The sequence below is a fragment of the Cnephaeus nilssonii genome (genome assembly GCF_951640355.1).
Source record: "Cnephaeus nilssonii genome assembly, chromosome: 11".
NCBI classification, from domain to species: domain Eukaryota; kingdom Metazoa; phylum Chordata; class Mammalia; order Chiroptera; family Vespertilionidae; genus Cnephaeus; species Cnephaeus nilssonii.
Window position 1 is genome coordinate 53,919,106 of NC_137082.1, and position 15,975 is coordinate 53,935,080.

General features: G+C 57.5%; 1 protein-coding gene across 4 annotated transcripts in view; it reads left to right on the forward strand.

Annotated features, from left to right (window-relative positions):
• The first annotated feature begins 5,568 nt into the window (after positions 1–5,568).
• NFATC1 (nuclear factor of activated T cells 1) overlaps positions 5,569–15,975 on the forward strand; it is a 108,835-nt gene continuing 98,428 nt past the window's right edge. For 3 of the 4 annotated variants that reach the window (XM_079783669.1, XM_079783671.1, XM_079783672.1), the window contains exon 1: positions 5,569–5,971. In XM_079783669.1, the coding sequence (XP_079639795.1) occupies positions 5,845–5,971 (127 nt within the window). In that variant the 5' untranslated portion in view covers positions 5,569–5,844. Of the gene's footprint in view, positions 5,972–9,761; positions 10,203–15,975 lie in introns of those variants that run through there. The other variant, XM_079783670.1, reaches the window with a different exon arrangement.

The following is a 15,975-nucleotide window of genomic DNA, read 5'->3' on the forward strand; positions in this document are numbered from 1 at the left end:
GCAGAGGCAATGCAGGCCTGAAGGCTGTGAGCACCCCGGAATCCTACACTTAGCAAAACTATCTTTCAAAAATGAAGATGAAATGTAGATGTTCCCAGATCAACACAAACTGATAATTTGCTGCTCGCAGACACACCTTACAATAAACACTAAAGGAATTTCTTCAGGTTGTAAGCAAGTGACCCCAGACAGAAATGGAATCCACATGAGGACTGTTCCAGTAAAGGGAATTGTATGATCTTATACAGGACAGATGGATAGTCTTCCTTCTTCTCATAACTGATGGAAAAAGCAACTGTATAGAATAATGTGCATCTAATGTGATGCTGGGACTATAAGTAACAGAAATGTAAGAGGCTGCAATGTATCTGCCAATCACAACACAAAAGAAGTGGGTGGAGCAGAGCTGTTTTGGTTAAGGAAGCAGCTGCAGGTGGTAAAGTAATAATTGCTACCATGTATTGTGGGGTTTGTAGCATCACTACTTGTAATATGTCCAACACAGAAGGGAGAGAGGGGGTGGGCCTCTGTAGGGTTAACATGTATATGTGTCACTAGCATTAAGCTGCTTGTGATGTGTTTTTGTTGTTGTTGTTAATTCTCACCTGAGGATATTTTTTCCATTGCTTTTCAGAGAGTGGAAGGGAGGGATGTAGGAAGAGGGAGAGGGAGAGAGAAAAACAACAACACATCGATGTGAGAGAGACCAAACCTGAAACCCAGGAACCTGCCCTTGACCAGGAATCGAACCCATGACCCTTTGGTGTTCGAGCCAATACACTAACCACTGAGGACAACGGCAAGCTGCCTGTGATGTTAATGTGTGTGGTAAACCCTAGGACAACCAATAAGAAAATAACTTATAATAAAAAATCATTAAGTAATTAAAATGCTCCATTTAGAAAAATACCACTCAACATAAGAGAAAGCAATGAAGAAGGAATAGAGGAACAAAAAAAGACACGAGAAAAACAGAAAACAAAACAGGTAAAAGGGCAGGTGTGAATCCAAGTAACAATATTGATATGAATTAAACAAGTCAATCAAAGACAGAGATTGGCAAATTGAACAATAAAACACAATCCAACTTTACGCTGGCTATAGGAGACACACTGGATTCAAAGGTGGAAAAAGACAATTATGCAAAGCAGATTTTAACACAAAAGTTTTATTAAAGATAAAGAGGGATATTTCATGAATTTCATGATAATTAAAGGCCAATCTATCAGTAAGACAACAGCAAGTATAAACACATGTGCCCCTAACAACAGAGTTCCAAAATATAGGGTGTCCCACAAAATGTATACACACAATGTAGATTCTATTACATTTTGAAAATTAGATGTATTTTAATAAACACTGCTTTTATAATTATTCAGTGTGTATACATTTTGGGGGCACCCTGTGTATAAAGCAAAACCAGAAGGAATAAAGGGAAAAACTGATTGTGCTACAGAAATACCCCACCAGAGACTTCACTACCCCACTTTCTTTTGTTGTTGTTGTTGTTGTTGTTGTTGTTGTTGTTGTTAATCTTCATCCAAGATTATTTTTTCCATTGATTTTTAGAGAGAGTGGAAGGGAAGGTGGAGGGGAGAGAGAGAGAAACATTGATGTGAGAGAGACACAGCAACTAGTTGCCTCCCTCATCAGCCTGACCAGGGCTGGGGAATGAACCTGGAACCCAGGGACATGCTCTTAACCGGGAATCAAACCTGTGACCCTTTGGGGCTCATGCTGAGGCTTTTAACCACTGAGCCACTGGCCAGGGCAATCGCACACTTTCCATAATGGATGTAACAACCAGACTGGCAATCAACGGAAACCAGAAGACTTGAACAACACCTGAGACCAACTAGACATTCCAGACATCTGTAGAACACTCAACCAACAGCAGAATACAGATTCCTCTCAAGTGCACATGGAACCCTGCCAGACAGACCACACACAGGGCGGGGCAGAAGCAGGTGTACAGCCGTTCACATGGAAAACACTAAAATAATTAATAAATAACAATACAAGAATAAACCGTTTCGCATACTCACAACTGTGCACCTCCTTTTGCCCCATCCTGTACTAGGTTAGGAAACACGCAAGCTGTCTCAGGCAGGGACTGGGGGCTAGGGAGGTGGGAGGAGACTTAACAGACAGGCCATAAGGATGCGGGGAAGAGGGTGGGAGGTGGGTGAGAAGAAGGCTCTGGTGATTGACTAAACGGAGGTATGGGGAGATGATGCCTGTCGGGAGGGTGAGGGGTAACAGTGATGGGCGAGGTCTCCCAGTGAGGAGGTCCCTGAGTGGCTGCTCCAAGTGTGGAGGGTGAGGAACCAGGTGCAATGCTGAGCAGTTTGAGGGGTTTCCTGATGCCCTGGGCATGTGCCCCAGGGCGGGAAGTTGACTGATGGATGATTGATTGGTTGGTTGATTGACTGACTGAGGTTTCAGATCTGGTGGTCAGGCTGAGGCTAGGCAGGGAGGCAATGAAGAAGGCCTTTGGGTGGGGGTTGCACGGATGAGATAGTGCACAAGTAAAAGCACAGTGTTGGCTATCTGAACCCCAAATTTGCAGATCTCTAAGGGCACCCCAAACTTAAAAGGAAAGTCTGAATGTGCTGACACAGAAGTATAAGAAAAGGGAACCCTTTCTTTCTCAACTCCAGCCATAGCTGTAAAATTTACTTACTTTGGCTTTAAAAAAAAAATCCCAGCAGTTTACTTAAAAGTAATTGACCTCTCCAGGATTCTGATTTCTTACTTCCACACTCTACACTCTGGCTCAGTGCCAGGCCCTCACGCCTGCTTCCGGGCACCTCTGCCCGCCGCTGCGCTCCTTCCCGCCGGGTAAAGGGTGCAGTCAGGTAGCACCCACCCTGTAGGGGAGAGGAGTCAGCGCAGTGTTCCTAAACGGAAAAGTGTTAAAGCGGCCACCACCGCGGCTCAGATGTGGACCGAGCTAGAGCAAGCAGCCACGTTTAACCCGCAGGTGTTTGCGTGATGTTCCTGAGCAACAAGTGGTACCTGGGTGCGCGCGACTGAGCTACAGGAGGAAAGGGTGGGCCTGGCCAGGCACCTGAGCAGAAGCCCTCCCCCCCCTCCCGGAGAGGGTGGGCAGCCCCAGGCCAGGTGCGCCGAGGTCCCGCGGGGCTCCCAGGGCAGGAGGCCAGAGCTTTCTCAGGTCCTCCTGACCCGGCTGGACCGCCCACATCGCCGAAGCCCGCGTCTCCATAGCAGTTGTGCTTAAACACAAACCCCAACCAACGTGACTGCCCGGGTCCCTAGAAAATCCCGGACAGGGTGGAACATCCCGAGAGCGCGCCAGGAGAACGGGCTTGGCGTCCGAGGGGACTTTGAAAATGGTAAGCTTCTCGGTGTATTTGCCCCAATAATCCACAGAAACAGCAGTAATCTAAAAATAGTCTTGTTTTCTGCCCTAAGCTCCTTTTAACTTCGTTAGTCATCACCCATTCTTAAAATAAAATCCGTGTAACGTCTCTCCTGGTAGCGGCTATAAACACACCTCAAGAGGAAGCGGGAGGCCCGGCCGGCGGGAGGGGCGCGCAGGGGCCGCGGCCGCAGCACGGAGCTCGGGGGCCGCGCGGTGGCCGCAGGACCCGCCGCGGACCCGGGGGCGCGCTGGCCGCAGAGCTGTGCCGCCGCCTCCGGAACTCCCGACGCCTTGGCGCGCGGCCACCGTGGTCCCGGCAACGGCATTAAACAGAGGGAAACAGACGGGGATTCCGTCACCGGGCGGGGGAATAAGGAGGGCATTGAGAGCAGACAGGAAAGAGCTTTTCTGGATGGAGTGAAAATTATTTATCGAGGGGGAGGGGAGGACCAGCCACCTTGGCCAACGGCCCCGGCTCCGGCTCTTCCCCGTCCAAGGGCGCACCCGCCCATGTGGGTCCCGCGGGCTCTGGGCCGGGGAGCGGGGGCGCCCACGCGTGTGAAAGTGCGGGAGGGGCAGAGGTGGGGGTCAGAGATGACTTTAATACGACATTCGGGACCTCCCTTCGCTTCCTCCGCAACAACTCAGCCTCCTCCTCCGGCGCAGGGGGGGGGGGGGGGGGGGCGGGCGGAGATCAGTGGACGGAAACTCTCCAGGCAAAATCCTTGGCGGGGGTGGGGGGGGGGGCGAACGGGAAACGGAAACTCTCCAGGCAAAATCCTGCACCCAAGTCTGGGTACACCAGTGCAAAAAGATCTTGTGAAGGGAGGTGGCGCGGGGGGGGGGGGGGGGGGGGGGGGCGCGAGGACGGCGCGGTCCTGGCGCCCCCTGGCGGCCTCCCCCGCCGGATTCGAGCTTCTCACAGCATCCAGCATCCTCGCCCAGTCCCCCACACCCTGAGTCCTCGCGGGGGGTTCCCCCAGCCTCGGTGTCCTCGCGGGGGCCCCCCCTCTCCCTGCGCCCGGGCACCAGTTAACAGCGTGAGAGCACGTGTACAGGTAGTGACTCCTGGAAAGTGTGACGCCCACACACACACCCCAGGGATGAGGGGTTCACTGGGAGACCTGGCACGGAGAGATTGCGGTTCTGTCCAGTGGACGTCGCTGGGCAGTTTGCTATCACTTACTGTCCCGCCCGATTAGCTGTCTAGACCCCCCTTTCCCTGGGTTCCCCATTTCCGTGGGTCCTGGGCCTGGATTCATCTGGGGGACCCATCGGCACCCCGCGGGCCTCCTGGATCCCCGCAGCAGACACGTCTCTTGCTTTTGGGTTTATTTTAAACCACATAAGGGTGGCGTGCCATAGATTTATGGGTTTTGTACACCAGACGTTTTTACCGCCCTAACACTCCAGTCCCTTCCATCCGCGGCCAACGAGAAAATATGGTCCCGCTTGGCAGCCGAGCTGCGCAGAGGCCGAGAATTTGAAAGAGGAAAGTGTTACTTGAACGGCGGCGTCGGCGCTCCGGGGCCCAGAGCAGCCCTGCTGGCCGATCCCGAGCCGAGGGCCGGGCCCGGGGGCCCGGAGCCGGGGGAGGGGCCCCGCGGCCCCCCTGCCCACCCCAGCTCCTGCAACCGGAGATGGGATGGCTCGGGCATTTGCACAGGGAAACGACAGTAAGTCGAGGTCCTGGGACTGCCGTGCAATCTGTTAGTGATTTGGCGGGGTGGGAATTTCCTTTCTCGGGCCTGCCAGTGGGAGCGCTTTTCCAAATTTCCACCGCGGGGAAGCCTGCGATTTTACATAATGACTTCAGCATGCCGCGCTCTGGCGCCCCTCGGCCCTGCTACCCCGCCGCCCCGCTCCAGGGCAGGGAGCGACTCCCTCGGCCCCCGCTGGACCCGGCCAAGGCTGGTCCGTGCACAGTCCCCCCCCCCCCCCCCCCGCCCCACGCGAGCCCCTGCCCGCCTCACTTGCGTCCAAAGCCGAAAGAGGGGCAGCCCGGTACGGGGAGGGGCCCCGCGCTCAGCACTGGTCCCCCGGGCCCGCGCCGGCTCGGGCGGGCGGGGCGTGATGTCATGGCAGGGAGGGGGCGAGGGAGCACCGGGCGGCGGGAGGCGGGGGAGGTGTTTTCCAGCTTTAAAAAGGCAGGAGGCAGAGCCCGGCCCTGCGTCAGAGCGAGACTTTGAGACTCCGGACTCGCAGGCACAGTCGCTGCGAGGGATCCGGCTGCCAAGCGTGGGGACCGGGCACGGGCGCACCCCTCCTAGCCCTGCCACTGCCACGCCGCTTGGGTCCCGGGCCGCAGCCGCTCCGCCACACGCCCCTGGATGACATTTCTCCGGGGCGCGCGACGCTGAGCCCAGGCAGCGCGCGTCCGCCGGGGAGTCAGCTTCCCGGGAGCCCGACCCCGGCGGTGCCCGCTCCTCCTCCTGTTCCGCGCCGCCGCGGCCGCGTGGATGCCAAGCACCAGTTTTCCAGTCCCTTCCAAGTTTCCACTCGGCTCTCCGGCTGCCGGCTGCGGGAGAGGAGAAACTTTGGGGCCCGCGCCGCCCGCCGGCGGCACCATGAAGTCGGCGGAGGAAGGTAAGCCCGTGAGGCTGCCGCCCCCCACACGGCCCCCCGGCCCTGGCCCTGACGCCCCCAGCCCTGCGCCCACCGCCCCCGCGCCTGTGCCGCCGGCGCGAGCCCCCGGGGTCCGACTCGGGGAGGGGCCCGCTGGCCCGGCCGGCATCTGCGCGCGCGGAGGGGCGCGGGTCCCCGGCGCGCTGGCGGGCGCGCAGCACAGATTGGGAAGCGGTGTCCCCCTGGTGTTTCCCCGGAGGAGCCCTGATTTCGAGCGCGCCTTCTTGCCAATAGGTGTCTCCTCTTCTCCAGCTCTGAGTGCGCGCTTTCGGCCTTTGCTGGTGCAGCCTCGCTTTGAATCCCGGCGGTAGAAACTCGGTTCAAAGCGGGCGGTTTGAGGACGGGGTGAGGTTAGGACCGTCAGATCCACGAAGGGCACTTCGGGATGAAGCGATGTCTAGGGGAGGGCGAAGGATGGTCTGTTTCCCTGCCCTGTGGGGGGAGGCCACCCTCTGGCTTCAAAGACCAGTCAGACGTGAGGTGTGGGGGCCTTGCCCCTCCGCGAGCGCTCTCTCCAAGGTTCATCCTCCAAATCCGCCTCCGCGTTCCTGAGCCGACTCTGAGCCCTCGGGCTGGAGGCCGGATGTAGGATTTGAAAGCGATCAAATGCGCTGTCCGAATGCAGCCCCTGATTCTGGCGGTTTTCAGTCCCGTGGACACCAGAGTTCCAACCGCAGAACACGTTTCAGGACACTTTGAAAGGGGGCCGCCAAGTTTCCAGCTGCTTGTTCACAGTCACAGGATGGCATGTCTGCGCTGTCGCCGCGGCGGACAGTGAACTCGCTACCCTCCGCGGGGCAGGCTCAGTCACAGCCCCCTTTGTCACAACCTTGTAAGAACCATCAGTGAGCAGAGCAGCCGGGACCTCTTGAGGGAGGGGAAGCTCGCTCAGGTGCCTGGAAACCCTGGGGAGAGGGGTGACTAGCACCCCGGGGAGGAACTAGGATGGCAAGCGCACAAGGGAAGCTGGGCGACATCTTTCCAAATGCCTTATCGGTGCCGAAGCGGTTTGTTTAAATTACTTTAAGGAAGCTGGCAAACCTGCCCGTGGGTAATGAGTCCTCATATTTTATAAAGGCGGGCATCCTTCCGCGGAGCGCTAGCAAGCACGCCCTGCTGCTTCCTGCTCCCTCCAGCGAGCGCCAGGCCTCAGAGTGCAGTTTCCGAAGCTGCCAGCCGCGGGCGGGTTCCCTCTGGCAGAGGGCTCAAGACCACAGGCTCGGGGCAGGCTCCGCGCCACAGTGGCCTGGGGTCTCACATGGCTTTCCACATATTCGGAATCTAGGCAGGAAGACATACCGTATGGTCCTTACCCTTTCACCTCAACTTAGAAATTGTCAAAATGCAAACATCAGGAAATGTTTACGGGACCAGCCTTGCTACTAAAAAAAGTTTTTAAAAATTCTTGAGGTTTTGATTGAAACCCTTGGACACTTATTTCAAAGTTTCCCCAAAGTCCAGGTTGTCTTTTTACTTGAACAGTCAGGGGTCCGTCCTGCAGCCAAGAACCTTTTCACTCTGACAAGAGGAAAAACCATCCCTGGGGGCGGCGCCGAGTTTTCCTGTTTCCCACTGAACAAGATGCATTTCAGAGGGCCAGGTGCAGCGTGCCCTTTGACTAAACAAATAATGGCGTCTCTTATAAGGACAAAATTAGGCTAACCAGAATGTCTGATCTAATCCTTCATAAAGACAGGCCCTCCATCTGCGGCAGGTCGCCCTGCAGGGCTGGGGGGGACGACCTGTCCCCACGCAGGCCCTCCGAGGGAGGCATGGGGTGCCATCTCAGAGTCCTAGGCTGCCGGCCTCCCCCAGTCTGACGAGCATCTGGGCTGCGGCTCATTAGGCGCTGTTGCTTCTGATGTCCCCGAGCTTGTTTTCCCTGAGCAGAATGCAGAGAAATGCAGGCCTGTAGGTAGCCACCCACCCACCCATTCCGAGGTTGCTTCACACTGCCTGCCCCCGGGCTCCCAGAACAGAACAAAGCACCCCTGTTCTCCTGCTCCCGCCACTTAACTTCCCGGCCATGTTTCCTAATCCAGATTAGAAGGGCGCTGGCGCCCCACTGTATCACACTCAGGGCTGGCGTGCACCAGGGAACACCCGCAGCCTCCGAGGAAGCGCCAAGCTAAACATTGCCATCAATCAGGAGTGTCTGCTGGGTTGGCAAATAGCTCTGACCACTTTTAAGACGGGAGTCCTGGGGGGCTGGTAAGGGGAGCATGCTTTTAAAAGGGCCACCCCAGCTAGTCACCTTGGTTGGGGATCTGGAACTAAGTAGGGGCCAGCTCAGCCTTGGGAAGAGCAGCCCTGAGTCCCGAATCCCGCAGGGCCCAGGGACCAGGTGGGCCCGGCCGCGGAGTGCCCACCCACCTCTCCAGGACAGTGAAGCAAAAGGTTTTCATCTAAGCAGATGAGGAGGGCTATTATTTGTGTGTCGATTTTTCGCAGAGGTGAGAAGGTGGCTGAAGTTGAAAAAAAAACAAAAAACACGAAGAGAGAGAAAATGAGATGTTGTGGCTTCTCAACAGAAAACAGAACTTCCATTTGCCTGAAGGTCAGCAAAAAAAGCAAACTAAAACAAAACAACCCTCCAACATACATCTCAAAGTGAGAACTATTATTAGAAACTAAATCAGGCCAAAGTGAACTATAGTTTATCACTGGAGAAAACCAGCCCTTGGCAAAGGGTCACGGGAGAGCAGCTCTGGGGTGCAGGCGGGGGTCACGTGACTAGCGGGGGTCCCTGCTTCTGGAAAAACCCATGCCCCCGGGGCAGAGGGCCTGTGGGGCAGAAAGGAGGGCGGGTTAGCAGCAGGACTGCCATGGCGGATCTGGTACCACTGCCCTCTCCCCCTTGGGACTGGAATGCCCAGTGTGCGCTTCTCGGCACCGTGGCCTTCACTGCCCCCTCTTCCCGCTGCAGATGCTGGCTTGAGGGGGTGCCCGGACCCCGGGGACAGTTAGCACACACCGCTGGGAGAAAGACAGAGGGCGGGTGCGCTGCGCTGGGCCCCCCTGGGGTTCACACCCGGCCCTCCTCCGCTCAGCCCTGCGGGGCTCGGGGCTCGGAGCTGCCAGGCGCTGGCTGGGAGGCCATTGCCCACGCACAGGAGTGTGCGGTGCGTTTCAGGAGGCTGGGGACTGGAAGAGGGAGGTGTGACGGAAAAGAAGGGTTGCCTGAGGGGCACGGGCCTGGGGGTCAGACACCGGAGGCAAGACAGGCCCAGGAGCCAGGACATGAACGCGGTGTGGCGGCAGCCGAACCGGGGCCCCCTGTCCCCCCTGCACTTTCCTGAGCCGCGTGGCTGGCGGTGGCGCGTGGGGTCCAGCCGGGATGTCGGGGCCTTGGCGGGAAGCGCCGCCTCCTTCCTCCCCGAGAGGACGGGCAGCGCGCAAGCTTTAAAAAAAAACACACAAAGTTGCAGACAAAGTCCGTGGGCCTGGCCAGTGTCGCCACCGCTCTGGGGAGCGGGCGCTGCTCTTTGCGCCACTTGGGGTCACGGAGGAGTCGGCGGGACGTGGGGGGTCCCGGACAGGCCCGCTCCCCCCGCGCACGTGGGCCCTCGGGCCCTCGGGACCCTCTGGGGTCTCGCCCGCGGCTGGGGCGCTAGGGCGGGACACGAGTAGCGGGCGCGCGCGAGGCTCCCGGAGTTTATTTAAAACTCGGGACGCCGCCGCCGAGCTGTTTGTGTGAACCCGGAAACGCGGGGGAGGGGCCGGAGCGCGGGCGGGGGAGGGGCGGCCGGAGTCACGTTACCGGGACCGGCTGGGCGCAGGGCGCAGGGCGCAGGGCGCAGCCGAGCGGGGCGGCGACCACAGGTGCCCGCGGCCGGCCGGGGACCGACCCGACCCGGCCCGCACCCCAGCCCCAAACCCGATTCTGGCCGCAAACCCGACCCCGACTTCCCTGGGTCCCGGCCCCGGTCCCTGGACCCTGGCCCTGGACCTCGGCCCCGACCCTGGACCTCGGACCCTGGCAGTGACCCCTGATCCCGGACCCTGACTCCGATCCTGGACCCCGACCTCCGGCCCCGGCCCTGGCCCTGACCCTGAACTCCAGACCCTGGACTCTGACTCCCACTCCGGACGGGCCTTCCCGACATGACGGGTCTGGAGGAGGACCAGGAGTTCGACTTTGATTTCCTTTTCGAGTTTAACCAGAGCGACGAGGGCGCCGGGGTCGCCCCAGGTGGGTCCGCGCGGGTTGGAGGTGCAGGGCCCAAGGTGCAGGGGATAACGGGGTGCAGGGTCTGGGTGTACAGGGCAGGGGTTGTGGGTCTGGGGTGCATTGTCCAGGGTGCTGGGGTACAGGGATGGAGTGCAGACCGGGGAGTGCAAGGGTTGGATGTAGAGGGTCCAGGGGTGCAGATCCTTGTGATGCAGGGGTCGGGGGTGGGGTTCTTGGGGTACGGGAGTCAGCAGGCAGGGCGAGGTCTGGAAGAGCCAGGCTGGGGACACAGTCTGGGGCCAGAGCAGCCCCTCCCAGTCTCTCTGCTCCTGTGTCCCTTGGTCCCGGACCCCAACCCCTGCCCAGGTCAGGGCAGCATCATAGTGCCCGCACTCCCGTGTCGGGTGCCCGGCCCCTGTGGAGCAGGAGGAAAACAGGTCAAGTTTAATGGAGAGTGGCGGCTGGGCCGAGGGAAACCCTGTGAAGCCGCTTGGTGCCACCGCTCAGGTGTCAGGGAGCCTCGGGCCCCTGCCTGTGGGTCCCTTGTGCTGGTCTCTGGAGCCTTCCTGTGGAGGGGCCGCTGGCTCCAGGCGGCCGCTGCACCACTCGGGCCAGGGCACAGGAGCGTCCAAGGCCCAACTTGGACAGTGCCTGGGGACAGGTGGTGAGTGGTCACTGCCAGAGGGCAGGGGGGCCGTGGAGCCCCCCATCTGTTGGGCTCCTAGCCCCTCCCAGAAGGAAGTTAAAGTGGAAGTAGCCCAGCCCTGGAGGGGGGGTGGGTTCCTTTTCTTTCTTTCATTTTCTCTTGTCTGTCTAAATAAAGGGACCCGCTGCCCCCCAGAATGGGAGCTCTTGAATAAGAGCTGCTGAGAAATCCCAGCCTGTCTGCCAGGCCGTGGCTTGGGGAAAGCCAGGAGCCCCTTCTGAACCCTCTTCTTCTGTGGCGACTTCAGGGTCTGCTCTCTGTCAGTGCCCACATGGCGGTGAGACGATGAGGCTGCACACAGCACACTTGGCACTGTTGCCATTTCTGCAACAATTGTATAATATTTTCCATATCGTTCACCGCTCTTCTTTTAAAGACTGTAACACCCTGGTCGTTTTAAAAAAAATAAATGTTCTGACCAGGCCGGGGCTGCCTGATCTTCCTTACCCCGCGCTCTCTAGCCGCCTCCCCGTGTCTTCCTTGGCTGTGGGTTTTCAGGCCTCGGAGGCATGGGCGCCCAGGCAGACCCGGTGGGAGAGATCTGAGGCCTGGACTCCCCCCTGGGTCTGGCTGCCTGGGGCTCGTGTGCAACTCTCTGTGGGAAGACCCTCTCCCTGAGAGTTCAACCACTTTCCCGTTCATTTAGCAAAGATGGCAAATGACAGGTGCCAGTATGGACCGCACTCCTGGCCTCTTTATGCTGTGAAAGGCCAGAATGTCACATAGTTGGGATCACACAATATGTAGCTTCTTGAGAGCAGTTCCTTGCACTTAGCAATATGCATGGAAGGTTCCTCCGGGTCTTTTCATGGCTCGACAGCTCATTTCTCTTTGGTGGTGAATAATATTCCCCTGTCCGGATGGACCCCAGCTCCTTCACCCATCACTCTCTGAAGGATGTTTTGGTTCCTTCCAAGTTTGGGCAATTATGAATAAAGTCTTTTCTTCTTGTTCTGATTAGCTGTATGTTATATTTGTTAATCATTAAATTATTACATTATTATATTAAATTGTTACATTCAATTCTCCAGCTCTGAATGGGTGATAGCAATGCCTTCACATGATCTCCGGGCTGGGCCTGGATATAAATAAATGAATGAGTGACTAATACCGAGACCAATGGTAAGCTTGGGAACACAGCTTTATTAACACATGCTGAGCACAGAAGCAGGCACCTCATCAGAAGGACAGGTCAGCCCTGGCCACAGGCAGCCCAGCCGCTTGCCTGGATCACGATTCCTTCTGACTTGAGAGCGGAACCCTCGGTGTCCTGTCCTCCAGGGAGCAGGGATGGGTTAGCCCTCGTCCCCCCATCACTTAGGCCACCTCACGCTCTTATTGGCTGTGTGGCACTGATGGGCTTCTGTCTTCCCTGTTCCTTCAAAGGAAGGACTGGGTCTTGGGGTTCTTTATTCCCAGAGGGCCTAGCAGGTGCAAATAGACCGTCAGCAACCATTTCTTGGGAGAAAGAAAAGAGAATTTTAAAAATAACGTGCTCTGGGCGGGGTAGGTGAGCTCTTTGCACCCATCTGTCTTCCTGCCCATTGGCCCCAACTCCCTCCTGGGGGCAGAAGGCTGGCAGAGGGTCTCCTGCTCGCCTCTGGGTCTTAGGAAAGAGCTGCTTGCTGTCAGTTGGAAGGCGGGTGTGGCCCAGCTTGCCGCCAGGGCTCCTGTTTGCTTCGTTATTTTGGCCGGCCCACCACGGCCAATACTGTCACCCTGGCAACTCCGGAGGAACTTGGCCAGGCCTCTGGGTCTGGCTGGAGTCTCCCCAGCAGCCGGGCCACCTCCAGCTCAGTGCAGCCAGTCTGCGCCCCTCCGCGTGCTTGGTGGGCGGCATTTCGTGGCTCCCGTGAGGAAGGGATGTCTCTGGAGACATTTTTATCCTCAAGCCCATTCTCAGCAGTGGTGAGGGTGCCGTGAAGCGCCGGAGCCCTGCTCACGTGCAGGTCAGCCCTGCCACAGACACCGGTGGGATCCCGCCCTGGGAACTCCGTCCCCCAGCAGGAAGGCCCTGGAAGCAGGGGGCGTGCGAGGTGGGGCGGGGCCTTCACCGTTTCAGGACAAGCCCCTGTATCTTGCGTGCGAGCGGCCCCCGCTGCCTTCAGAGACAGTTGTTTGTATGGAGGGCACTTTAATTGTGTGTTATGTTCGTCAAAGGCAGACCACAGCTAGTAAGGAGCAACGTGCTGGTTTTAGCTCCGTGAAAGCAGAATGAGAGGGAAGGACCTAAGGCGCTCCAGGCCGAGGGCCCTCAGAAGGGCCAGCAGGGCTCGCTCACGGGACATTCTGGGGGGGGGGGGGGGGGTGCCTGCCGCTGCGCGAGGCGTTCTGGTGGCCTTTGTGGAACCTTCTCTGGGCAACTTGCTGGGCCAGTGGTGCCCTTGGAAGCTGTCTGTCTGTCATCTGCGGGGCCCGCCCAGTCCCTGCCCTTAGGTAGTGCTTCGCGCTGCTGCTCAGTAAACAGGCTTCAACGCTGGTCTGGGCATTGAGCATGTTTTGGTTTTATTTTGTTTTGTTTCCATTACCTGCGAAATTATAATCTTGCTGCATGGGTACCAGCCCCACTGCCCAATGGACGGGGGTCCGGCCAGGCGTTTGGGAGGACGGAGCCTGGCAGTCACTCATGTCAGTTCTATTTCTAGCCTCATGTTCTGTGGCTCAACCCCAGCAAACACGACAGAAAAGTAAAAGTCAGTGTGTCTCTCAGAGTTTGCAAAAGACCGCAGGATGCACAGGGGCCAGAGCGGAGATTCCTGTTGGAAACGTCTGCTCAGTGGACACGTGGCCCCGCGTGTGCCGAACATCAGCGCAGTGGGTGCTGCCCCCCCCCCCCCGGGTCCCGCTGTCACAGCTGCGGAAGGGCAGCCCCCACAGGGTGGTCGTGGGTGCCCGCATGACGCCAGGCGCTGTTGGCCTTAACAGAAAGCACGTGGATAAAACTTTGGGGTGGTGGTTTAGAAAGAACAAAATAGCAGGGTTCTGAAGTAAATTACTTCTCCGAATGAGACGAGATCATTCTGACAACTCTGGCTTTCTAAATTTGCTGAGCGTTGAATTTGCAGTGGGCGCTGGACCAGCCTAGGAGCCAAACAAACCCCTGCCAGCCGCCAGGCCCCGCCTGCTCACACCGTGTCCATCATCCGGCCCCAGAGCGCCCGGTACGGTGCTCTGCCAGGAGGGTGTCGGCGCCAGAGAAGGAGGAGAGTGAGGGGCGGGCAGTTCCTGCCTTCCCAGGATGAGCCACGGTTTTATTACTTTTATGATAGTAAACTACTTTGAATAAGCTCCCCGTGTTTGCTTAAGCTCCTGCTGCGGCTTTGTACTCACCTGCACTGTAATTTAATGAACCCTCCTCGGCAGGGGGCCAGGGCCGGAGAGCGCCAGCAGAAAATGACTCCAATGGGTGCTGAGCTCCCCGGGGGCTCCTGACACGACATGAATCGGCCTGAACATCGCAGGACTGTTAAGAAAGTTACTGGAAATACTTTCATTCCATGTAAATGGGGTCCCTTGGAATAATTAAATAATTCAGACTTGAACGCAGTTTCGTTCGTAATAAAACCAAATGAAGTGGAGCGGGAAGGGAGGGAGGCCTGGCCCCGGCAGGCCGGGACTCTACCTCCTTGTGGTTTTGTTCTAAAGAGAGAACTTCGTCATCCGCTCCGTGGAGTGTTCATGACGAGGTTCACCCTTTCAGGGCCTTCATTTCAAAATTTGTCTAATTACGGAGAACTCATGCTTAGGTGAGTCTTTTCTTGTTTTTTAAATAAAGGCTTTGTGTTTTTTCTCCTCCTCATCGGCAGACTTAGGTTTATCTAAATGAAGGCTGCTTCCTGGAATATTCCGGTTGTCAGTGGACCCCATGCTCACACAGAACTGCCCCTCACTCTGCCCCCCCCCCCACCTGCCAGTTTATCCCCAGCCTTCCAAGGGGCTAAGGCCTGTGTGCAGCTGTTGGGGAGCCCCCAGACTTGCTCTGCTAATGGCTAGAATTTTTTTTTAATTCTCAGAATTACCTTCCTGCCAACAAATGGTTCAACTGTGGGATTGGCTATATCTCTTTGTTTTAATTTTTTAAAATATATTTTTATTGATTTCAGAGAGGAAGGGAGAGGGAGAGGGAGGGAGAGAGAGAGAGAAACATCAATGATGAGAGAAATCATTGGTCAGCTGCACGCCCTACACTGGGGATCAAACCCATAACCCGGGCATGTGCCCTGCCCTGACTGGGAATCGAACTATGACCTCATGGCTCATAGGTCAATGCTCAACCACTGAGCCACACTGGCTGGGCTGGCTATATCTCTTAAAATATGTTATAGATATGCATACTATTTTTTTTAGCTGGGCAGGAAGTGTAGGGATCGGTCCAAAACCTCCTCCAAGGCCCAGGAGGGGCTGGTGCCAGGCCCCCTGGAAAGGACACCCAGGGCTCCTTAGGGGCAGGACCCAGCAGTGCTGGGAGGCAACTTCATATCTACAGCCACACGTCATATTTCCACGTGCCTCGTGCTGCGTCTCTGGAGATGGCGATTTCTCTTTGACGTGAACGTTCATTTTCTATGGACGTTCGAGCATCTGCTGCTTCGCAGATACAAAGGCTGTAACCAAACAGTGGACCCAGCGTGGGTGTGAGTGTGGGGCCCGTTCTCATGGGCAGCCCTGACTGGAGGGGATGCTTCCTTCCGTGTGTGTGTGTGTGTGTGTGTGTGTGTGTGTGGCGGGGGGGGGGGTTGCTTGTTTCTGTCACAGGGACGTTGCCACCTCAAGGACAAAACGTCGGGAAAGCTCTGGTCCCCAGGGAGCAAAGTCTGACCGGTGCAGGCGGGCTGTGCGGATTGTAGCTGCTGCCTGGTCCCTGCAGCCTGGGGGCTCGTGGGGTGGGGGGGGCTCCCAGGGACATTTCATCTGCCCCCAAAGCAGGAGGGGTGCAGAGGCCACAGGAAGTGACCCCCGGCTCTGTCTCATTGTGCCAGGAAAGTGCGTGTCCGGACTAGGAAAAGGCCAGCAAGTTCCCTGTGGGTGACCAGCCAGTGCAGGGGTGCTGGGCTGCAGAGGGGTCTGCAGGGGGCTGGTGGGACATCG